General features: G+C 55.3%; 1 protein-coding gene across 9 annotated transcripts in view; it reads right to left on the bottom strand.

Annotated features, from left to right (window-relative positions):
- The window catches only part of STRA6 (signaling receptor and transporter of retinol STRA6), a 35,915-nt gene that overhangs the window by 10,732 nt on the left and 998 nt on the right, over nt 1-24,185 (bottom strand). Inside the window, exons 1-11 of one of the 9 annotated variants that reach the window (XM_017548029.2) lie at nt 21,400-21,627; nt 14,778-14,918; nt 9,890-9,956; nt 9,476-9,561; nt 7,693-7,832; nt 7,335-7,358; nt 5,992-6,158; nt 4,103-4,225; nt 1,420-1,487; nt 1,163-1,239; nt 837-898 (exon numbers count right to left, since the gene is read on the bottom strand). In XM_017548029.2, the coding sequence (XP_017403518.1) occupies nt 837-898; nt 1,163-1,239; nt 1,420-1,487; nt 4,103-4,225; nt 5,992-6,158; nt 7,335-7,358; nt 7,693-7,832; nt 9,476-9,561; nt 9,890-9,956; nt 14,778-14,890 (927 nt within the window). In that variant the 5' untranslated portion in view covers nt 14,891-14,918; nt 21,400-21,627. Of the gene's footprint in view, nt 1-836; nt 1,105-1,162; nt 1,240-1,419; nt 1,488-4,102; nt 4,226-5,991; nt 6,159-7,334; nt 7,359-7,692; nt 7,833-9,475; nt 9,562-9,889; nt 9,957-14,777; nt 14,919-15,013; nt 15,139-15,320; nt 15,451-15,608; nt 15,803-21,399; nt 21,629-24,185 lie in introns of those variants that run through there. The other 8 variants (XM_017548030.2, XM_037745533.1, XM_017548023.2 and 5 more) reach the window with 8 other exon arrangements.

Raw genomic sequence — 24,185 nt, 5'->3', positions numbered from 1 at the left:
GACGGGGTTTCACCATGTTGACCAGGATGGTCTCGATCTCTTGACCTCGTGATCCACCTGCCTCGGCCTCCCAAAGTGCTGGGATTACAGGCTTGAGCCACTGCGCCCGGCCAAATTTAAGCCTTTGTATTTTGATATGGAGGGGCGTCCTGGAAATCTACCTCTGATACTGAAGGACGGCTGTGTCTGCACCTTTCTTTCCCCATCATCTATCTATCTAAACTTTGGAATGTAAAATTTCCGGTTTCTCTATGCTGTTGAAAGTAAATGAGCACAGGCATTAAAGCTAGACAGTGTTGGATTCAAACTTTGGCTCCGCTGAGATGTTAGCTGTGCAGAAACTTGGCCAAGTCAAATTCACCTGGCCAAGCTTCCATTCTCCCCATCTGTAAAGTGGAGAAAATCATACCTACCTCCCAGGATTTTAATTGTTTTTGTTTTTCTTGGAGGTGGTGAGGCAGAGTTTATCAGACATGTTATCTCACTAAATCTTCCCAATTACTCAAAGAGGAAAGTTATTCTATTTCCTCCTTTTTGCAGGTGAGCTAACAGGTTCAGAGAGGTTAAATAACTTGCCCAAGGTCACACAGGAGGTAAATAATGGAGCTAGGATTTAAATTCGCGTTTACGTGGCCTCCAAAATGAATGCACTGGGTCACTATGTGAGTCCAAGAGTGAACACCCCTGCCCTTACGGGGAAGCCAGAATTCCCAAGATGGCTGGCAGCAGCTGGCCAGGATTCTGGATGGGGCACCTGGAGAGCTGAGTTGGGCCGAAGCTGCTCCGGGCTGGGGGTGGAGGGCAGGGCTCCAGAGGCAGATGGGTACAGGACATACCTGGTAAATGGCTGTCCCTGTCAGGGTGGCTGAAAGCACCAGCTTCAGGGGGAGACGGAATCCTGCAATCCTCAAAAGAAGAAGTGTGAGAATAGCACCACTCAGGCCCGGGAACCCTCCTCCCTCCCAAGGGGCCCAGAAAAAGGGCCAGCAGGACCCTGGATGACCAAGGCCGGGCCAGGGTCTTTCCCCTGTCCTGAGCTGGCAGTTGTCCCTCTTGATGGCAAGGATTCCAGGGAGCAGGAGCCAGTCCTCCACTGCAGCTGTTCTGTGCAAGGGAGGGTGATGTCCCCTGTCACGCTTGGCCTCAGCTCCCAACCCCATACCTGGCTGTGGAGTGTAGATGCAGTGTCTCAAGCAGACCCGGGCCCAGGACAGGAAGCCATGCTTGGAGGTGTGGGAGCTGCAGAAAGACCCAGGCAGGTGCAGGGACCTCAGGGGAAGTCCCTCCCCCGAGAGCCAGCCCCAGAAGCTGGTCATTCTGCCCCTCTGCCCCTGCCATGCTGTCCAGTGCTAGCTTCCCAAGCACAGCTGCTAACCAGCCCTATCCACCAGCCCACAGAGTGTGTGCAAGGGACCCCACCTGCTTCCCAGCTTCTTCCTGCAAAGTAGGTTCCTCAGATATTCCTCAGAGTAGCTGCTCTGCAGCCCCTGTGGAGACAATTAGACGAGCAGATGAGACCTGCCTGGAGCCATCCCTGGGTCCTTGGCTCAGGGAACCAGAGTGTTCACTAAGCAGATGCTCCATAAAAACCTCTCAGCCACGGCGGTGGTGGTGAGTGCAGAGGGGGCTGAGTTGTGGGGATGAGGTCCATGCCCTCCAAAGCATCTTTTTTCTCTCTCAAATACAAGGCCAACTACAAGGACAGTCTCCTATCAAAGAGCCATCAATACCAGGAAGTTCTTCCTAAGATCTGTCTCCAAGTCTCACCCGCTTTACTCAGTCACATCTCATCACCGATTCTTCCCACCCCCAGCCCTCTGGCCTCTGCTGGCTGAAACTGGGGCAGAGGGAAGCTTGTGTCCCACAGGCACATCCCAGGATGCGGGGCGGGTGCGGGGGTGGGGGTGTTGTGGGGGTCATTCCAGGTCAGACCGCCTCAGGCTTCTCCTCCTGCTACTACGCAAGGGAGATCACAAGGGTGACCAGATTTGTCTAAGCCACATTCCAGGCCTTAAGCTGCCTGTGAAGTGGCAGAGGCTCATGGGAAGATGGAGTGAGCGCCGCTGCCCTGAATCGCTGGGAGAACGCAGGCAATTGTCACCTGTTGCCATGACAACCCTGGGATCCAGGGCAGGAGTGAGTCAGCTCAAAGCTTGACGGGGGTCCTTTGAGACTGAAACTTCTTTGACCAAAGTCCAAAGAAGATTTTACACCTCTCCAGCCTAGGGAGGAAAGGCTGGTAATGGAGGAGTGGGACGGTGGAAACCCTGGAAGAGCAGGTAAGGGAGCATGCGCTGGGTGGGGGAGGGGGCCGCTCCCTCTTCAGAGCCAGCTATAAAAAGGGGGAGACTCGGGCTTCCTCAAAGAGTGTGAGCATCAGGAGGGCAGGAGCGACAAATGCTCAGAACTCCCTGCCTGCCAAGTGGGAGCCGAGCCCAAAGTCCTTGGGCCTTCTCAGACCAGAGTAGCCCGAGGGGGACCCAGGGCTCTCCATCCTGCCTCGGGATCTCACTCATTCTCTGGATTCAGTCTGACCTTGGAGTTAACACGCAGTCCCAGCCCCTCTGCTGAGCTCCGGACTTTGGGCAGCACACCTAGGACCAAGCATCGTCCCAGGGGCATCTGCTCCTCCTCCATCTTCCCTGGCCCAGCAGTTGGCACCACTACCCAATGCTGGCTGCCCAGATGCCTCCCATCAAGGCTTTCTTTCTCCTGCCCCGTCTGAACAGGAGCCAAGCCCTTTGGCCTCTGTGTCCTAAGCCTTTCTCCTGAGTCTGTCCTTCCTTCCCCCATGAGGACCTCTGCAGAGCTTTCTTCCTCCTCCTCTCTCACCAGAAAGAAGTATCGGACTCCCGCCCTGCACCCGCAGTCCCAACCCCCCTGCACGTCTCACACTGCACTGTAGGTATCTGGTCTGCCCCTGTCTTCCCCACCACGCTGGGAGCGCCTGGAGGTCAGACACGAGTCCACCAGCTGCGAGTTCACAGCACTGAGCCCAGGGCCTGACTCATGGTAGGTGCTTAGAAGGCGTTTTAGTAAGATCGAAGTATCTTCTAAGAATTATCTCTCCCTGCCGGGAGCGGGGGCTCACGCCTGTAATCTCAGCACTTTGGGAGGTCAAGGCAGACGGATCCCGAAACCAGCAGTTAGAGACCAGCCTGACCAACATGTGAAACCCCGTCTCTGCTAAGAATACAAAAATTAGCCGGGGTTGGTGGCGCGTGCCTATAGTCCCAGCTACTCAGGAGGCTGAGGCAGGAGAATCTCTTGAACTTGGGAGGCGGAGATTGCAGTGAGCCAAGATCGAGCCACTGTACTCCAGCCTGAGGGACGGAGCCATATTCCATCTCAAAAAAAAAAAAAAAAAAAAATCCTCTCTTACCACGATGCATTCATCCACCCATCCTTCCTTGCATACATGTTTCCTTCGATTCATCCATCCATCCATCCATCCAAAAATTCAGAAATATTTGCTAAGTATCTTTTAAGGGCTAAGACCCATCCAGTGCTGCAAATATAATGAACAAAACAGACACAAAACCATCTCTTCCTCTTTACCCATGCTCTTTCCTGTGCCTTCTCCTTATTCTGTCCTCACTCTGGATTCTCCGTCGTTCAGGCCCTTGCTAAAGTCTACCTCCTCTAGGAAGCCCTCCCAGCCCTCCCATTTATCTGAAATTCTTCAACCATACCCAACCTAGAGTTGATTCATAATGCAGTTCTGCCCTGGGCACTTCCTGAATCATCTCAGTATGTGCAGAACTGGGATTACACACAAGGCTCCAGGCTGTCTCTCCGGCCAGATCTCAGCGTTTCACAGACAGAGCTATGACTCTCCTGTCTTCTGACTCAGTTCTGCTTTGTGGAGTCCCTACTATTCACACAGCTCAGTGTCATGGGTATCTTGGGTGCCAGTCTAGGGCCCGGCCCAGCCTTTGCCTGGGGAGGGAGGGCTAAGCAATCACTCAGCAAACATTTTCTGAGCATCTGTTCTGTGTTGGGCCCTACACCAAGCACAGCCATGTATCTGGGACCACAGAAATGGGAGCGTCGGGCTGTCCTGGGTACTGAGGAAGAGCTCATCCCAGGCCTGCCCCTTTACCTTGGAGCCTGCTCCTGTCCCGTGGCCTAAGCTTCTCACCAGCTGCACTGGGTACCAAAGGCTCAGGAATCCGAGGCCCAGCAGGAGAGGCAGGGAGGCCAGCAGGGAGTAGTACTTGTAGACCTGGACAGACAAACACACAGAAGACTACCTTCCATTTTCTTCCCCCAGGCATGCCCTTCGCACCTTGTACTTGGCCCTGAGAATGGTCTGGGGTGGGGGGTGTGGGGGCAAGGGAAGGCTTCAGCACTATGGTTCCCAACCTGCTACCCAGCACAAACCTGCCACCCAGCACAAACCTGCCCACCTCCCCTTCTTGAGCTCTGCAGAGATGCTCATCCCTCCCCCAGGCTACTGGACCCACACAGGCCTCAGGGCAGCCAAGAGGAGGAGGTCACTTGATCCTCTGATTGTCTCCAGCGCCCCCAACATGTCTCCCTGACCAAGGCTGGAATAAGGCCTGGAAGGGACACCACTTTCTGTTTCTGTGTTCCCAGAACATTAGGAACAGTTCTGAAAATCACACCAACGCCTGCCTGTGCCTACATATAGTTTTCAACCTGGGCATCGGGAAAGGCTATGCCCTGCTTCCCAGGGCTGAGGCCTTCCTGGGAGTGGGCCTTTTGTATACTCATTTATTTATCTTTTGGTTCAATATACTTTTATTGAGAACTTAGTATGTACCAGGTTCTATTCTAGGTGGTGAAAAAGAGCCACCAGGTCCCCCTTCTTCTTCTTCTTCTTCTTTTTTTTTTTTTTAGTGAGACAGAGTCTTGCTCTGTTGCCCAGGCTGGAGTGCAACGGCATGGCCTTGGCTCACTGCAGCCTCCGCCTCCCAGGTTCAAGCGATTCTCCTGCCTCAGCCTCCCTAGTAGCTGGGATTACAGGCACCTGCCACCATGCCTGGCTAATTTTTGTATTTTTAGTAGAGATGGGGTTTCACCAGGCTGGCCAGGCTGGTCTCGAACTCCTGACCTCTTGATCTGCCCACCTCGGCCTCCCAAAGTGCTGGGATTACAAGCATGAGCTACCGCATCCAGCCACCAAGTGGCCCCTATCAAAGCAGCTTCCTAGTCTTTACCTCCACCCAGAGGGACTGGTGTTATCAGCTCCATGGGCGGATGAAGAAACAGTCTAAGAAAGGTGGCACTGTTTCCCCAGGGCACTTGGTACCACCTGGCATCATTTTGTCTGTGTATTGTGTCTCCCCTTCTGGAATGACAGCTCTTGGGAGGCTACGGACTGCGTTTATCTTGTCCACAGCTATAGTCCTGTGCCTGGAAATGTCCCTGGTGCAGAGTATGTGTTTCAGATATGTTGCTGAATGAATGGGTGAGTGAATGAATGAAGAGGTGAAGCTGGATTCACACTCAGGTTGTCTGGCTCTAAAGCCTGTACCATCACTCTTTGGGTTCTAGGCTGGACAGCTTCACAGCCCCAGCCAGCAGCCAGTGAACAGGGTTCTGAGGTTCTGGAATCCTCCTCTTAGCCCTCTGAGACCATCTCTGACTCCACACTTGCCAGCTTCCATCTCACTTCGTGTCCATACCCTCTCCAGCCTGATCCAAGGGAGGCTGAGGAATCACTCACACAGGAGTAAGGGGTGGGGGCATTTCAGGCTTTCTCTTCCTCCTACTCTGCCCCCTTCCCCTTCTCTGCCCCCTCCTAGACTGAAACCTCCTGAGGGCTGGGCCCAGGTGCCTTGTTCCCTGCCTCTCCTGCAGAGCAGCCTCGCTTGGAAGGGGCACGTGTTTGAAGGCGTGGAATCCCACATGCAGCGGCAGGCTGCAGGGCCGCCCGTCACAGAATCAGCTCTCAAAGAAGCCCCCTGGTTTGAGCAGGCTGTTCTGTGTGCCCCTCTGCTCTAGGCCATTGTGATCAGCCGTTACCTTGGGAGTGTGGGGACACTCTGCCCTCTGCCAGACCTGGACCCCGAGGTGGGCCCAGGACAGCGTGCTGCCAAGCAGGTGTGCAGCTCTGTGACCAGCCGTGGCACAGGCGGCCAGTGGGTAGTAGAGGGCAGTGTAATAGAGCAGGCCCAGCATCTTCCAGGATCCTGGAAGGTGAAACAAGCAGAGAGACCCATGCTGGAAGGGCAGACATGGAGCCTGCAGTGAGCCCACCCAGGACTCTCTCCTGTCTCCAGCTTCCAAGACATTCAGCATGTTCAGTGGGCAAGAGCCGTCGGTTCAAATCCAGCCCTGACTACTGTCAAATCTGAAGAGAGGAAACCCCACAAGTGCCGTGACAGAGGTCTGAAGCCTCAGCCTGTTCTCATATAATATTGATTTTAGAAAAGAATTAGAAATGTAGGCACACAGTTATTCCTTTATATAATCATATATAATCTTAGAGTTACTCACTTAGAATCATAAAGATATATACTCAATATAACCTTTGATTTTACTAGTGACTATCGGGGTATGAAGCATGGAACTGAGGTGACATTGTGAACAAAGTGACCCTAAGGCAAGCTGCTCTGAGCCCTCTGTCACGCCCACATAAGGGTTGCTGGAGGGCGCCTCGGCTGGGCGGCAGCACCAGCGCTGGGAAAGCACCGCTGTTTAGCCAGCTAGGGAAGAAGACGTCCAAAATGGCCAAGACATCTCCTTCCTGGGGAAGTTTGGAGAAAACGCCGCTCCTCCAATCTCTTGTGGTAGGCCTGACGACTGTCAGGTAGGCCCGCAGACATCCGGGGGCTTAACTGTCTCTATGTGATGCTGTGCTCCAGCGGTCATGTTCCATGGCTACTCTCCCACCCTGCTTCTGCATCTGGTTTCCCTTTTTCTCAGAAGATCAGAATTAATAATAGTAACATAATCTTAGTGTCCTTGATATTTTTGACAAATATGCGAAGAGCGCTGACGCATTAGCTTTTTCCCTTGCCTCAGCTACACGAAAGTCTTGGGCCCCCTGTCTCCAAGACACGTAATTTACCTGACCCTGTCACTGACCACCAGTACCTCACCCTGCCTTCCCTGCTCACTGCTTTGTACTCAATAAAAGTCAGAGCGTCCAGGAGCTCGGGGCCACTGCTGGACTCCGTGCTTTGGTTGGTAGTGGACCCCCGGGCCCAAACTCTCTTCTCCATCTCCGTGTCTGTGTCTTTTATTTGTACAGTTTCTCATCTCTGCACGAGCAGGGAGGGGCTCAAAGGACCCTTTAGGACCCTACACAGCTCTGTGACTCTTGGTCAACCCTTGGTCAACTCTGTGACACTTGGTCAGCTTACCTCTTGGAGCCTCAGTTTTCCCATCTGTAAAATGGAAAAAAATCACAGTATAGTAGTACAGGCAAAATGACAAGGTGTACACATAATGCTCAGCATGGTGCCTGAGGAAATATTCAATTTAAGATGCTATTTCCCTAGCCCTCAGTTTCTCCACTGCAAAATGGGGCTAATATGCATACTTTGTGGCGTCGCCGTAAAGACTGGATGATCTGAAGAGGTCATGTCTCAGGAGAGCAGCCCATCTCATTGACAGCTGTTCCTGTTACCCTCATCTCCTTGAGCCAAGCTTAAAACTCCAAGACCCCACCCTATCCCCATCCCATCACACCAACTCCAAGACCTCGGGGGCAGTGCGTACCTGGGCTGGGTGGCGAGGTGAGGGTCAGGAAGGGCAACGGGTCTTCGTCGGGGAGCAGCAAACACAGGGAGCTGAAGAGGACCATGAAGACAGCAGCAGGCACTGCCTGGGGCCTGTCCGCAGCCAAGAAATCCACAGGGCTAGCACAGAGGCAGGGACAGGGCAGGAGGGAGTTGCTCAGCCCCTGCACCCCCCTTACCTCTCCAGGCTGTGTTCCATAAACCTAGGAGGTGGAGTCAGTCCCACTTTCTGGTTGGGGGAGGCCCCTTCATTCATTCATTCCATAGATATTAGTGGAGTGCCTCTTATCTACCAAGTCCCGAGCCCTTTGCCGAAGGGACTTGGGATACACGTGCAGTGGGAACAAGCCCTAGGATGGCTCTCTCCGCCCATCCTGGAAGCTCCAGGAAGCAGCCACCTCCACATTAACTGGTATGTCTGTCTGGGCTGGCAAACCTTCAGAGAACTCAGCGAGTCATAACATCCTTGTACGACGGCCACCACCCTGGGCTGGGTGTGGAGCCGGGGCAGAGGGCAGACAGCGGGCACAGCTGTCCCAGGCATCACGCCTCTGGGCTCAGGGCAAGCCACTCAGACCCTCGGCTTTTGCACTGCAGCTTGCACTCATGCTCTGAGAGCTTCATTCTCCCTCAAGCACCACCCCCAGCCAGGGTAAGCTCTTTTCAGGGCCGCCTGGAGACCCTAGGCTGGTTCCCCACAAAACCAGAACAGCAAGACCTGCCTCGGTACAGTCTGGGTCTGGGATGCGAAGCTGTCTATACCAGGGAGACACCCATCACCTGCCCCAACCCTCTGGTCTCTTGTGACCAGCCTGCCCAGCCCCATCTCTTCAGGATCATGCCTGTCCCAGACTCTGGGGTCACAGGGCTGAAGGAGACAGGAAAAGAAAGTTCCAGTTAGGCCAGGCACGGTGGCTCATGTGTGTAATCCCAGCACTACGGGAGGCTGAGGCAGGTGAATCATGAGGTCAAGAGTTCGAGACCAGCCTGGCCAACATAGTGAAACTGCGTCTCTACTAAAAATACAAAAAAATTAGCCGGGCGTGGTGGTGGGCGTTAATCCCAGCCACTCAGGAGGCTGAGGCAGGAGAATTGCTTAAACCCAGAAGGCACAGGTTGCAGTGAGCCGAGACTGAGCCACTCCAGCCGGGGCAACAGTGCAAGACTCCATCTCAAAAAAGGAAAGAAAGAAAGAAAGAAAGAAAAGAAAGAAAGAAAGAAAGAAAGGAAAGAAAGAATGAAGGGAGGGAGGGAGGGAAGGAAGGAAGGAAAGAAGGAAGGAAGGAAGGAAGGAAAGAAGGAAGGAAGGAAGGAAGGAAAGAAAAAAAGAAAGTAAGTTCCAGCTATAGGGGATAGAGGTCAGTTCCCATAAATCTGCCTTCAAGCATTAGGGTCCAGGTGATACTCTCAGGGAAGGTGAGGGTCAAGATGGTGTTGGGATGGTCACGGTCAGTCCACACATGAAGGGCCGGCTGCCTGAGAAGCTATACTCTGAAGCTGGGTCCCGTCGGGCTTGTTTCCCTAGGGCATGGGTTGGAGTCCTTTCTCCCAGGCGGGCTTGAGCGAGTCCCTCCCCCTTCCTCTGGGGGTCCTGACTAAACCCGGAGACCTGGGTGGAGATGAGGAAAGCCCCAGGCAGAGGCAGGTAGGGGTGACATTGAAGCCAGAGCTGCCTTCTAGGTACCTAACAAAGCACCCACCCTCCCAGAGTGACCCTGTCAGCTGGGGCCCCTGAGTAGGGGTGCCCAGGCCATGGCACCAACCTGGGCAAGCGGGGCCGGCCACGCACACAGTCAGGCCAAAGCTGGCGGCGCCTCACCAGCATGGCCAGGAGCAGCAGCACGAGGATCTGAAAGGAGAGCACAGAGGAGAGCTTGCCGTGCCCAGGCCTCCCGTGAGGGTCTGAGTGTGAGGGCCTGGACTCAGGCCCCAGGACATCCCCTACCTGACCAGTGCACACTCACGTGGCATCTTGGGGACTGGCCAGGAGGTGACAGACACCTGGGAGGTAGGACTTGCTTCCCGGTGTGGGCCCCCAAGCTGAGAGAACTCCCAGATAGCTCCCCCAAACCAGGATCTCCCAGGGCCCCCCTTCACCAGCCCCAGTGGAGAACCCAGGTCCCACTGCCCAGGCTGGCAGCAGCTTGCAAGCCAGGTTCAACTTGGGTGGGACTCACTGACAGCGAGGCCAGGCAGGCGTGGTACAGGCCAGGTGGTACGCTGGTGTGGCAGGAGGGCACTTCCCTGCAGAGCAAATGAAGGCTGGGTCAGGCCTGCATCAGGCCCCCGTGGGTGTGCAGATGGGTCTGGGATTCAAGACTGTCCACACTGAGGCTTTACCCACTACCTCCCTCAACCCTCTGATGCCTCCTACACAAGCCTTGCCAGCCTCACCTTCTCAGGGTCATTCTGGGGCCCTGGTGTCCCTGTGATGTGCGGCCCCATGCCAAGCTCTGGAGTTATAGGACTAAGGAGACAGGAGGCTCCCGGGGAAAGTTCAGTGGACTGGCTTGGTCTGATCACTTCTTTCTTTTTCTTTCTTTTTTTTTTTTTTTTTTTTGAGACAAGGTCTTGCTCTGTCACCCAGGCTGGGGTGCAGTGGCTCGATCGCAGCTCATTGCAACCTCAGCCTCCGGGGCTCAAATGAGCCTCCGGGGCTCAAATGATCCTCCAGCCTCAGCCTCCTGAGTAGCTGGGACCACAGGTATGCACCACCATGTCTGGCATTTTTTTTTCTCTATTTTTAGTAGAGACAGGGCCTCACCATGTTGCCCAGGCTGGTCCTGCATTCCTGAGCTCAATCAGTCCTCACACCTCAGTCTCCCAAAGTGCTGGGATTACAGGTGTGAGCCACTGTGCCCAGCTGAGTGCTTATTCTTGCTCACCTAGATGCTTCCTGTCCTTCAAGGCCTCCCCTCTCCAGGAAACCCCTCTGACTGCTCCTGGCCTCACAGATCTCTTCTCAGAACTGCAGTTGAACACACGACCTGCGTCAAGCAGTCAAGAGTTTGGCCCTCTGCTTTGCCCTCTGCCTGCTGCCATCTGAGACTGGCCTGTGACTAAAATGATCTCCCATGGTCCCCCTCTTTTCCTGCTTCCGTCTCATTGACAGCATCCATGGACAGCCATGCAGGTTGCCCACTGCACAAAGATGCTCAGCCAAGGGGTCAAGTGTGGTCTGAGATCCAGGCCATGCTGCTCACCAAACCCAGTACCTGCTGAGTTGAATGCATCTAAGTGGGGATCCCGTTTTCCAGTTCCACAGAGGCTCCCTATGGCCTGGCAGAGGTCCTGCGCACACCCTGGCTGAGCACAGAAGTAAGCCCACGGTGGAGACAGAGGTCACTATAGACGGTGAAACCCTCCACTTCCCTGGCAGAATCATGTGGCAGAGAAAGGGAGTGAGGCAGGAGTTCTGAGCCCTAGCCTTGGGACAGCAGGCAGAACTGGGTCCCTAGGGAGCAGTGGAGCTCTGGGTTTTCCCAGCTTGGGCCTGGGAGAGCCAGAAGGGAGGATGGCAGCATGGGTGAGGCTGGTGGGGTCTGGTGGTCGAGGGCCTGAGACAGAGCCTGGGCTGCAGCCAGTCCCTGCCTGCCCAGAGGGTTCAGCCACCCGCCGGCGCACCCTCCACTGTGTGAAGGGAGGCATCAAGGCTGTATTATACAGGGGAGCTCAGAGCCCTGGGACCCTCTGATGGGTCAGCTTGGTCTGTGAGCGGTGGGAAAGAAATCGGTCACTTGGTGGAAGGGCAGAATAAGTCAGCTCTGGGCAGCTTCTTGGCCAGGAAACCAGCCTCTTCCCCAAAGTGTGACTGGGCTCCGGAGTAGCTGCCACACAGGGGGCAGGTTCCCATGTGGGCACTCAGTCTCAGGCTTCCCACCTCCCGCCCCGAGACCTCTCACTCCAGTGTGCAGGGCAGCCCTCCCTCGAAGCCTGCATCTCCCCGCCTGACTGGGTCCTGCTCCACCCTGGATACCTGGGCCCAGCAGGGACTTGGCAAACTGTCCCTGGAGTAGTTTGACCATTTTCTTAGGAACCCCACCCCAAGCTACCCCTACCACCAGAAACGCCCTCCAGAGCCCTGCCTGGGGGAGCTTCTGGCCCTTTCTGTACCACCTGAGGTCCCCATCCGACCCCTCAGCTCAGTGTGAGAGGTCAGATGGGGACGTCAGGTGGCACAGTAATGAGCAAATGTTTGGCTAGTGGCTTGTGGGCCCATGTTTTGTGCCATTGGACAGGCAGGATGGCATAGATACAAAGACCTCAGGGAGGGGAGTGAGCTTGATCCTGGGACAGGCACGAGCAGGTGCTGAAGGACACAGAGGAAGAACTTTGAGCAAGAGGAGGTGGTATCTGATTGGAGTTTAAAAGATGGTTAGTGGCTGGGTGCAGTGGCTCATGCCTGTAATCCCAGAACTTTGTGAGGCCGAGGCAAGCAGATCACCTGAGGTTGGGAGTTCAAGACCAGCCTGACCAACATGGAGAAACCCCATCTCTACTAAAAATACAAAATTAGCCTGGTGTGGTGGCGCACACCTGTAATCCCAACTACTCAGGAGGCTGAGGCAGGAGAATCTCTTGAACCCGGGAGGTGGAGGTTGCAGTGTGCCAAGATCATGCCACTGCACTCCAGCCTGGTGACAAAGCAAGACTCTGTCTCAAAACAACAACAACAAAAATTCAAAAAAATTAGCCAGGCCATCATGGTGGGCGCCTGTAATCCCAGCTACTCAAGAGGCTGAGGCAGGAGAATCGCTTGAACCTGGGAGGCAGAGGTTGCAGTGAGCTGAGATCGCACCACTGCCCTCCAGCCTGGACAGCATGAGTGAGACTCCATCTCAAAAAATAAATAAATAAAAGACAGTTAGCAGCTCTTCAGGCAAAGAATGGGAACAGCAGCTCCAGGTGGAGGGAACAGCGTGAGGAAGCAGAGGGGCAGGCGACAAGCAGCATGGATGGGGCCAGGCAAGACTTCCAGGTTGATTGCAGCCCAGAGGTCAGGTGAGATGAGGTTGCAGCAAGCATGGGAGGCCCTGGGAAGCCACTGAGGGTGTCTGAGCCATTGATGGTTCTGACCACCTGTTCCGGATTTTAGGAAATTTCTGTGGCTGATTCCACTGCTCATCCACCCCAACTCCAGCCTGAGAGTGCTGGGCATGGGGCACTCCAGAGCTCTTCAAAGCTCTGATGCACCATGTGCCCCGGGCGTCTGACTCACACAGACAGAGGTGAACCCAAGTTCATCTCCTTGGGATTTCCCTGAGCTCCCAATTTTCTGTTCCTGCCTTTGGGGGCAGGGGGGTGGTGGGAGGCTCAGCTTGGTTTGGCTGAGTAAGTAGATTCAAACAAATCTCTTTATTCTTATGGGTGCCATGCCCCGCAGTGGGAGAAAGGAGCTGAATCTTCTAGATGTTACACACATGGGACGGGACTCCTCATCACCCAGTGCCTGACATACACATAGCTTTACTCTGAGACTACAACTACAGAGCAGGCTGCAGGCACCTGGCCCCTGGCCGGTGCCTGGGCCCTGAGGCTCCCCAGGACACAGCTTCCGATTAGAGCCTTCGCCTAGGTCAGAGGCCATCCTCATGGGGTCCTGGGCCTCTCCCCATTCTGGTCCCGCGCAGCCCACACAAACACAGCAGGACGTGCCGAGCCCGCGGTGGGGAGCATGCCTTGGCTGAGTGCAGGCCAGCTTCCAGGTGGTCAGAACCCTGAGTCCTGCAAACAACAGCTTCTTCCCCCAGGCCTGGGTGGAGCTCTGTCCCTGCTGGGTGATCCAAGCCCAGCCAGGCCACAGCCCCAGCCCCTGGGGAGGCACGCAAGGATTTTTCCTTCTCAAGTTTCAGGTTTTGATGGAGAACAGATGTGCACAGATCTGGCTCAGCAATCCCCAGCCTCACCTTTCCTCTTCTCCAAACCAGAGCAGGGAGGCAGGGGATGGGCCAGGCCCGGGAACAACAGGGGAGAGAACTGGCTCTAATCCTCCACAGGCAAGACATCCTGGCAGGACATGGTGGACACAGAAGGCCCAGCTCCTCCACTAGGGTGCCCAGACTAAATCCCGATATAATGGATCTGGGCGAAGCAGTTGTGGCTGGGTCCTCAGGCCACCGGGGGCAGGCCGCCTCCCCAGTCCCTGGGCTGGCCTGAGCACTCTTGCTAAAGGGAATAGGCTCTCCTCATCCTCTAAGACCATCCAAAGACAACAAGCATGCACATTTCCTCCATGACTTCTCCCCAGGCTTTCTCCCTTGGGTTCTCTGCCTCCCCCGAGTCCCCCAGGCTGTCCAGAGAACCTGACACTTGGAAACACCACATCCAAATGCTCACGGCAGCGACCAGTAACCCCTCGCAGGAAGGTCTGCTTGCTTTGACTACTCCCGGAAGATTCCCCATCCTGGCTATGGGCCAGGATCACCCAGGGAGCCATCCCTGTGGATCTGAAGGATCTGAATCCACAAGGCTAGGGCCCAGGAATCTGCATTTTTAACACATCACACAGGTGCTTTTTAGGTGATCAGCCTGAAGTATCTTGTTTTTTTTTTTTGTTTGTTTGTCTTTTTGAGACAGAGTCTATCTCTGTTGCCCAGGCTGGAGTGCAGTGGTACGATCTCAGCTCCCTGCAACCTCCACCTCCCAGGTTCCAGTGATTCTCCTGCCTTGTCCTCCCAAGTAGCTGGGACTACAGGTGCCTGCCACCACGCCCAGCTAATTTTTGTATTTTTAGTAGAGACGGGATTTCACCGTGTTGGCCAGGCTGGTCTTGAACTCCTGACCTCGTGATCTGCCCACCTCGGCCTCCCAAAGTTCTAGGATTACATGCGTGAGCCACCGTCTTAAGTATCTTAACAGCAGGGTGAGGGGCGCTGTTTTTCTGTAACAGATGCAGAGACTGAATGGGCCCCAGAGAGGCTCTGACTTGCCCAGGGTCACACAGCAAACGAGTGGCAGAGCCAGTCCTAGCAGCTGCTGCCCAGGAGCTGCCCCCTGGCCAATTGCAACCTCTGCCACACCCCATTCTGCCGGCTGACAGAGTGAGGTGGGGGATCCCACACTTACCCCTCTGGCTGGAGCTCCTCGCCCCCCTGGGGCTCATCGATGTACCAGCTGCCATAGGAGTCGTCTTCTGTGGCCCCGGGGGAGGTCTGGTTCCCTGCTGGCTGGGATGCCATTCTCCGGCCCCTCTCTTTTGACCCCAGACTAGAGGAAAAAAAGCCACTACAGATGTGAAAAGAGGGGGAAAAAAGACCGAAAACCCAAACAAAGAAATATTTCTCTTTAATCCGAAAGGTTACTTTCTTACTTTTAGCTCTCTGGGAAAAGCCCGTCTGGGACTGAGGGCCTGAGCAAGCTGGCACAGGAGGAGGAGAGGGCCTCTCGTGTCCCCTCCTCCCTTCCCGCCCATCGCACCGGCCCTGCAGAGATAGTTGTCCCCTTGGGGCCCCGGGGCTCCTGCTGGTGCATCTGTCTGTCTGACCCACCTCCAGCAGGCGTTTGTTCCAGGGACCATTTTCAAAGAAGCCTTGCCCAGTCTGAGCTGCCTGCAGAGACGCCTCTTCCTTCCCCCTCCCCAAGCCCACCTAGACAGACCCACAGACACACCAGAGGGCGGCCCAGGGAGGAAGGAGCTGCAGAGATGAACCGGTAGGCAGGCCACGGGCCGTTCCACACTGCGGGCCTGAGCCCTCCCAGCTGGACTCCCTTGAGCCCCTCCCCCAGCCTCAGCCTCCCCTTTCTGGCCCCTTTGGGCCTGGGCGATGGAAACACACCATAATCCCTGACAAAGCCCCCCTGCTGGGGGAGGAGGCCCCAGCACCATTGGCGGCCTGAGCCCTGCAAGGGTGTGGCCAGGAGCCGCCCCCACCCCCGCACCTGACTTGGCACACATACCTGCCTTCAGCGCCTGCCCCAGAGCTCCCACGCCTCCGCCCGCCACCTCTGCAGTGCCCCACACAGACAGGAGTCCAGCAGACAGCCACCACCGCGGGAGACCCACGGCTGGGGCTGGGCTGGGGCAGAGGCAGGGAGGGGGAGTCTGTCTGTTCCTTCTCCTAGGATTTCCATGAAGGAGGCAACGTGTGTCTCACTGGTAAACCCTTTTTGTTCCTACAACTTGATTTCACAAGGAGATAACTCACCCCCACAAGGCGGAAATCAGCTCTTTAAACACAAACCAGAACCACGGGTAGGCAAGAGGAGCCCCGCCTGCCTCCTGCTCCTCCTGGGTTGAAGTTAGGGTGAGCAAGGCAAGGTCTGGGCTAGGGTGGAGGACCGCTCCCCATCCTCCCTCCCCAGAAGCAGGACCCCTGCCCCAACCTGAAGGTGGGGGCGAGACACAGGAGAAGGTAGAAAGCAGTTCTCAGGACTCTGTCCCTGGTGGAGGTTTAGGCCCCTGAAACTGTGAGGGTCTCTGTCCTTCTGATACCCTACAAGGGGCTTGGGCTGTGGCCCTACCAGCTAAGACAGTCATTCAAAAGCGCTTTTTTTTTTTCCCCCTAAAAATAAAGACTGGGTTTCACCATGTTGGCCAGGCTGGTCTCAAACTCCTGACCTCAGGTGATCCACCCGCCTCAGCCTCCCAAAATGCTGGGATTACAGGCGTGAGCCACTGCGCCTGGCCTCAATAGCTTTTTAAAAAAAGACATTCATTTATTCATTCATTCATTCAGCCAGTCAGTCAGTCTTTTAACTTAAATTTATTGAACACCTACTACGGGCCAACACTGTTCTAAGCCCTGGGACATGAGAGATTATAGTTCAGGGGGGCCAGGGCCAGGTAAGTAAATCCCCTCCAAAGCCTGAGGGTTGCAAAGGGAAGCAGAGGTGAGCTGGTCTGTACCATGGGAAACCGAATTTAGTCCAAGAGTATTTGGGGGTAGGGGGAGACTCCTGAAGAAAATAACCATTTCGTGGTGACCCAGAGGGCAGGGGAAAGTCAGCCGAGCAGAGGGTGGCAGGCTCGGGATAGGGGTGGGGTGGGGTGTTCCCAGCAGAGGGACCAGTAAGGGCGAAGTCTCAAGAGTAGACAGGGCTTGAAATCCTGGAGGCTCTCATTCAAATTCCCAAGCCCACAGGGCAGGATTAGGGCCTGAGCTCCCCGCTAGCCTGAGTTCCTCCCCCTTCTTCCCAAATGGCTCTTCTGGCAGGAAGAGAGCTCTGTAGCTCTCCACCATTCCACAGAGGTACCAGCGTCTGCTGACTCAGAGCTGACCCCGAGCTTTATTTGATGTAATGCAGGAGCCCACACTGGCCCTTCTGATCCCAAGGATTCGGGAAGCTTGGCTTCCAGGCCCCTCCCGTCCCTCCTCCTGCCTTCCCCTGATGCACAGCGCCTGACCCTCGGGTAAGACGGACTGCAGATATTGAGCTTGGCAGAGCCATTGCTTGTTCTGGCGGCCAGTGGTTGTCCGTGGGCCTGTCCTATACAGGCTGCTGCTGTGTCCTGGGGTTCACCAGCTGGGCTTCCCATAGCCCAGCAAGGGGTCTCAGATCCTTACCCTAGGGAGCAACCAACTCCCATCTGATTTTAAATCCACCTCCAACCATCGGAGTCCAGTTCCAGACAGGGAGCCCACTCTCTCTGCAAGGCAGCGGCATCCGGGCTTAGACGGCCTTGCCAACAGAAGCCAGGCTCTTCCTTAAAGGAAGCCCAGCTCTGCCTTCCCCGGGCTGGTTTGGCAGCAAGCAAGATGCGTCAAGCCCCGCACCCCATGGGACCTGATGTGTGGTAGGGCCTGGGGGAGATGACTCGAGAGGGGGTGTGAAGTGGGGAAGACAAGAGAGACAGACAGGCGTTGGCTGTTTGAGACAGGGAGGTCAGGGAAGGCCTCACTGAGAGGGTGATATGTCACTGATACCTCAGGGGAGAGAGGGAGGTACCCGGCGGGGTACTATGTTCATCTGTCCTGCGTTGCTCTAGAGGAAAAGGAGGCTCCGGGTAACTTATAAGGAAAAGGGGTTTCTGTGGCTCACAGCTCTGCACGCTATGCAGGAAGCAGCATGGCACCAGCATCTGCTTCTGGGGAGGGCCTCAGGAAACCTACAATCGTGGTGGAAGGTGAAGGGGGGTCAGGCAGGACACACGGCTAGTGAGGGAGCAGGAGAGATGCCAGGCGCTTGCAAACAGCCAGCTCTCGCATGAACTGATGGAGCGAGAACTCACTCATTACCGCGCGGAGGGCACCAAGCCATTCAGGAGGGATTCACCACAATGATGTAAACACCACAAACCAACTTCCAACACCGGGGGTCACATTTCAGCATGAGATTTGGAGGGGACACACATCCAAACCATATCAGGCACTGAGGAAAGGCGATCAGGTTGCCTGAAGGAGCCTTCATCTGCCCAGGGGCTGCAGCCAGGCTGGCAGAACGGGAACCCACCCAGCCCAGGCACAGTCCCTTCCCCGCCCCCCCGGGAGAGCCCAGTGCCAACAAAACCACCTCCCTCCTCTTGGGGAGACGCAGAGGCCACCAAGGGAGGCCCAACGCGGAGGAGAGGAAATGGCGAATTCTGTCCTTTTCCCCTGGTGCGGCCTAGCAGGCAGAGGGCAGCCTTGTGCCCGGTGATTTGGCCAGGGCAGGGCTGGAAGGTCCAGAGGTAAGGGCCAGGTTTCTGCATGGCAGTGGAGAATGCCTGCCTGGGGAGGCCATCTAGCTGGATTTGAGCCCTGGGACTGGCTGTGTGGCCTTGAGTGAGTCTTTTCCCCTCTGTGGGCCTCACCAGCCTGTGTCAAATCATCATGGCGCCACCCTCCACCCCAATACCAGTCACCAATTGTAACAAGAAGGTCAAAGCCACAGAGAGTGGCGTGACTTCCTAGGTGCCCCCATTGCCTCCCACCTGCCCCCCCGGCCCCCTGCTCCCCTGCCCAGTTTGGTGGGGGCAGGGGGGCAGGCTGGGTTGAAGATCCATGGAGAGTGGGTGGCCAAGTAGCTCACGATGCAAGTCTGAGCGCACTTCTTGAGCCCAAGTCACCTCCTCAGCTTGGGGCTAGAATCGCTTGGAGTTCCTGTCTGCAAAATGGGACACTTGGCTTAGAGCTGTTAGGAAAGATGCCACCTGGCCGGAAGGCAGGAGGCAAGAAGTGTTAGGAAGAGAAGGGTGGTAATGGGCCCCTGAAGAATTTCTCCAAAGGCCTGGGCAGCAGAGTCAAGGGCCTGCTCTCTGGAGCTGGCTTTAAAGGGGCACTGAGGCTGGGCATGGTGGCTTACACCTGTAATCCCAGCACTTTGGAAGGCCAAGGGGGGTGGATCACAAGGTCAGGAGTTCAAGACCAGCCTGGCCAATATGGTGAAACCCTGTCTCTATTAAAAATGCAAAAATTAGCTGCGCATGGTGGTGGGCACCTGTAGTCCCAGCTACTCGGGAGGCTGAGGCGGGATAATTGCTTGAACCCAGGAAGCGGAGGTTGCAATGAACCAAGATCGTGCCACTGCACTCCAGCCTGGCGACAGAGCGAGACTCTGTGTCAAGAAATAAAAAATGAAATAAAAGGGCACTGATACCCAGGAAGGTCCAGTCCCGCCCTCAGGAGGGGAAAAGCCTGAGGAGTGAGGAGGAGAAGGAGGAAATGGCTTGGGCAGTCTCAGAGGCTCCCTGGAGGAAGGGGCCGGGAGCGGGGCCCTGAAGCCATGGAAGATCTGGAATGGTAGCAAGAATGAATCTACCCGTGTCTCAGGAGTGCCAAGAAAGGAAGTCTGAGAGGCAAGGAGGGAGTAGTGTAGGGGTCAGAGCAGGGGTGCCTCGCTGTGGCCAGCATGAGCTCACGTGGGCGCTCGGGTGAGGCTGATGCCAATATCCAAGGAGCAGCTCAAGCCAGCAGGGCTCCCGACTGGGCACAGAATGGTGGGTGGCTAAGCCCTGCTCACTATGGGAGGAGGTCCTAAAAGCTTCTGGACTCTGAGCCAATGAAAGCCATCTGCCATTTGGGCTTGGCACAGAGCTGCTATGCCCCTCGGATGGAGTTGGCCCATGAAGGCCTTGGGACAGGATTTCCTTCCTCTCATGTTTTTGTTCAAGTTGATTAAACCTGAGGAATTTTTGCACCCAGGAACAGAGGCCCCCAAGCACGCTTTCGGCAGCCTGTGATTATCAAATCCTCAAAGGGCAAAGTCCTCAGCTTAGAAGAAGCTAACAGCAGGCCAGAAGGAATGCAGAAGGCCGGCAGCATCCCCAGAACCTCAGAAACGTCCCCCCAAAGACTCCCAGATCTCCCAGAGCACCTCTGGAATCTCAGCAACATTCCTGAGTTTCGGCAATGCCCTAAAAACCCCCGCAACCTCAATATTGCCCCCAAGAACCCCCAGACCTTCAGTAACATATCAGAACCACTACAAGACCTCAGGACACTCAGACGCTGGCAAATCACGCACAGATGGAAACAAGATGTTCAAAAGCCTGTGAACTTTTGAAGAAAGCCCAGAGACCCCCGTTGCTCTCCACCCCGCCATCTCAGCAGCAAACCCAATAGTTCTACAACACTCAAACCTCAGGAACACCCTCAACTCCCCCAGCACAGCAGAGAACGCCCAAGAGAGGGACTTCCGTCCCGGAGTCGGGGGACAGCCACTGTGCCCACCTGTGCAGCCCAGTCCTCTTGAGAACCCATGAATAAGCAGCTGAGAGAGTGAACCTCATGCAGGCCCGTGAGCTCGGGGAGTGCTCTCAGCGACGAAGCACACTCACACACCCATCCAACTGCCCCTCGCACATGCATGTGCTTAATTCTGCCACCAGACCAAGTCTGACACAGTGGGCTGGAAAGCAGTGTCGCTGGCTGCCGTGCTCACGGCAGGAAGAGTGCGGATGGCTGTTCATCTCCTGTCGCCTGTCTACCTCCCACCTCCCCTGCCATGTGGGAGGGTCAGAAGCACCATCTGATGGGCCCTTCCTGCAATTCTCATGCCCCCCTCACCAACAGCATCATCATCACAGAAAGGATTTAGACCCAGGCTGCTCTGGTATGCCGGTGGACGCTGGTGAGGAGGAGGAGGGGAGCTGGCTGTTCCAGGGGAGCAGCGTGTTCTTTCCCTCACAGAGGGCTAGGCTAGTACTGACCTGGAGGAGGGAAGGCAGACGTCTGCTCAGGACAAAGGTAGCCTTCTTACTCTAACAGAGTAGTGAGGCCGCCATCAAGGGAGGCAATCAAGAAGAGGCTGTCAACATCAAGATACAATAGAGGGCTTCCTGCCTTCAGAGGAGAGCTGGACAAAAGGCCATGAAGATTCCCCAGCTATCAGAGCCCCCCATTCTCCCTTCCCAGCACATTCCTCCCTGGGGTGGTGTCACCATGGTGTAGCCTTGAGATGTAGGCTTTGTGCTGCCCTTCTTCCCCACTGAGGACACTAACTGCTGGGCAGATCCCCTGACTTCTCCCTCCTTGTTCCCCTGCTGACCACAGGACAGGGCTCTCCACCAACCTCGTGCCCACAGGCCATCAGACACAACTCAGACAGGACTCTGTGGATGTCTTCCAGCCTTTGAAGCTCCCACCAGCCCCCCAGTGTCCCCTGAGGGCAGCTTTCCCCAGGTCTCCAACCTTATTCATCAGAATTGCTCCAGTCCATCACTGGGCTCACTTCCTGCCCCAGGCCCTGATTCCTGCTCATTCCCCACCCCCCAACCCCAACCCCAACCCCATGTGCCTTCTCCCTGTCCCCCAACCTGTTCCAATCCTACCTGGCCTCCCAGGCTTGGCTCCAGCCTACCACCAACCAGGCACTCCCCTGACCTCTTCCTTCCTTGTCTCTTTCTTTTCCTTTATTGATTGCTCTGGGAAACTTGTCCCTCCAGGCAAGCAGGGTGCTCCCAACACGGGGCCTCCTCCTCTGAGCCCCGCAGCAGCTGGGCTGGGATCCTAGAGGGGTGGCTGGTTGTGTGGTCTCGGCAGCTGGCCTTGAGCAGGGTCCCCAGCACCTGCTTTAAAAGGTGTTTGATCTGCTTCTCCCGGAAGGCAGGCAGCTCGCTCCTTCCCCAGTCTGGCTCTGCCCCTCCTCCTGCCCTCACAGGCCTCCTGCCTGTGATTCCAGGATCAGAGGAGCCCACCCCCACCCCCATCTCCAGCTCAGGCCCAGAGCAGGGGTTGGGGCCCCACACAACACACAGGGCAGCTTGTCTCCAACGCTAGAGCCTGTCCACACCCCCAAACCATTTGCCCGAAACTTGATCTCCTTGGCCCTCAGAGTCACCTCAGTGGAGAAGCCTGCACAGGGCTTTGATGGCTGAGTTTCCCCAGATGTGGCCTTAGAGAAGCTCAGGAACCCCCGACTTACCCCCATTTGTCACCATCCGTCACTCCCAGGGGGCCACTGGAACCACCAGCTCGGCTTTTAATAACCGAGTCCACATCCTGCTGCTGCCCAGCCGGGCTGAGGGCCCTGACCGCAGCTAAGGGGAGTCATCATGGGGCTTTGGGGCTGGAATTCCAGGTATGATGTATTCTGGGGTGGGGGGAGTAAAAAAGGTCCCCTCGGAGCTTTCTCTTCTACTTCTGATGGGGTTCTGGGGTCCTGCTCTTTGCCCCAAGGCTGCAGGACTATCCGCTGCATCCCCCTTCACCTGAGCACAGACTCACCCTGCTCCTTCCTCCCCTGCCTAGACGGGGTGTCCTGCCGGTTGCAGACAAGATTGGGGAAGGAAACGGATGGCACTCAGAGAAGGCTCCAGCTAGGTGCTGTGGCAAGCTGGGCAGGGAGGGAGTAGATAAAGTCGGGGGCAAGAAGCCGGACCCTAAATTCTCAGAAGAAGGGCCCTGGAGAGGCAATCTCTTCTTCCTTGAAGGAGAAAGGGAGTGCCATCTATAAAATGGTGGAGTCACATAGAGACCGCAGGCTTTTGTTTGTGAAATTGTCTTCCACTGACAGGGAAAGACCCCGGAAGAGAGGAATAATGAGGGGGACGATGCCAGAGCAAGGCCTGCCCAGGGGAAGACAGGGAGAGACAGAGCAGCTCAAGCCGAGACGGAAGCAGCCCGCCAGCTTGGATCTGACCGCCACGTTGCCCGTGGAGAAAAGGATTTTTAGTTGGAAAGGGTTAAACCCACATAAAGAGAAAATTAACTTTTGGCACGCTCTTAGGAATCCATTCCCAAGGAATGCCTGCGTGTGTACATATACAGAGACAAAATTCCCACGGCCATTTGCAATGGCAAAAATAATTGGCAACAAGCCCAGTATCCAGCCATAAATGCTGATAAGTCGGCACGCTGAAGTACCATTTTGCTGATAAAAAGGATGAGGTAATCCCCTGTGGACTGACGCGACAGAACCTCCAAGACATATTGCCAAGTAGCGGTAACCAAGAAAGTAAGTTGCTGAACAATACATAAATCGTGATCTCATTTTATGCTTCTTGAACTAGGTAGACATATGTGTATGTATGTGTGTATACATAAAAAGTGAATCTGGCAGACGCACAGCAAACTGTTCACAGTGGTTACACTTGGGGGAGGGATGGATTTTGGAGAATGAAGGAGGATTTTTCACTTGTTTGAAATGGATATTTTAAAACTCATATTGCATGTGTAATTCTTTTTAAATAAGGTGCTGTGAGTAAGGAGCTGTGAAGGCATCACTGAGCTGTGTGAAATTGCTTCCGGCCCCAGCCCAGTATTGCACATTTCCCAGTCTCCCCGGAAGCTAGATGCAGCCTTTAGACTAAGTATTGGCCAGTGACTTGGAAAAAGAGTGCTGAGCATGACTCCCAGGATGTGCTCTTAAAAAGAGAGGTGTTTTCTTTACCACTTCCTCCTTCTAGCTGGCTGAAAAGCAGCTGTGATAGCTGGATCTCAGGCAGCCATCTTAGACTATGAGGTAGAAGTCGTGAGTTAAGTAGAACAGAGCAGTAAGTTAGTGGCAAAGACAGAGCCTTAGCTAAGGCCAGAGTATAAGGCTGAAGGAGATTTCTGCTGTACCCAAGACTCCATCATATCCACAGGAAACTTAACCCCAGAGAGGCCACATGGTGTACCAGGGTCAGTGACTGACGTAGGGGGAGTTTTGCCAGAGATTCCCCACCACCATTACCGCCCCCACCCACCACATAGACAGATCCCCTACCACCACTACTGCTCCCCCAGACACACACACAGATTCCCCACCACCAGCACCGCCACAGGCACGCCCCCCTCCCACACACACACAGAGCTCACTGCGTTTCCTCCCGGAACGAACATTCCTTCCTAGAGCTCGGACTGCATTTTATTCTATGGCTGGGACACACCTCTCAACATCCCGCCTGATAAGAACTCAGCGGAACCCCTGCCCACTGCTGGGACTGTGTGTCAATTATCTGCTCCTGGCCTTTTTCTTTCTGTCTGGTTGTCCTCCCGTCTGCCTTTCTGCCCAGTCCATCGGCCTCTGCCTGTCCCTCATATGCCACTCTCTGTTTCACCCTCTCTGTGACTTAGTCTCCCTCCTTTCCTTCTGTCCGTTCTTTTTTTTTTTTTTTTTTTTTTTTTTTTTTTT

This window comes from Cebus imitator, unplaced genomic scaffold, assembly GCF_001604975.1.
Source record: "Cebus imitator isolate Cc_AM_T3 unplaced genomic scaffold, Cebus_imitator-1.0 Scaffold203, whole genome shotgun sequence".
NCBI lineage: Eukaryota > Metazoa > Chordata > Mammalia > Primates > Cebidae > Cebus > Cebus imitator.
This window is presented reverse-complemented; position numbering and strand designations above follow the sequence as displayed.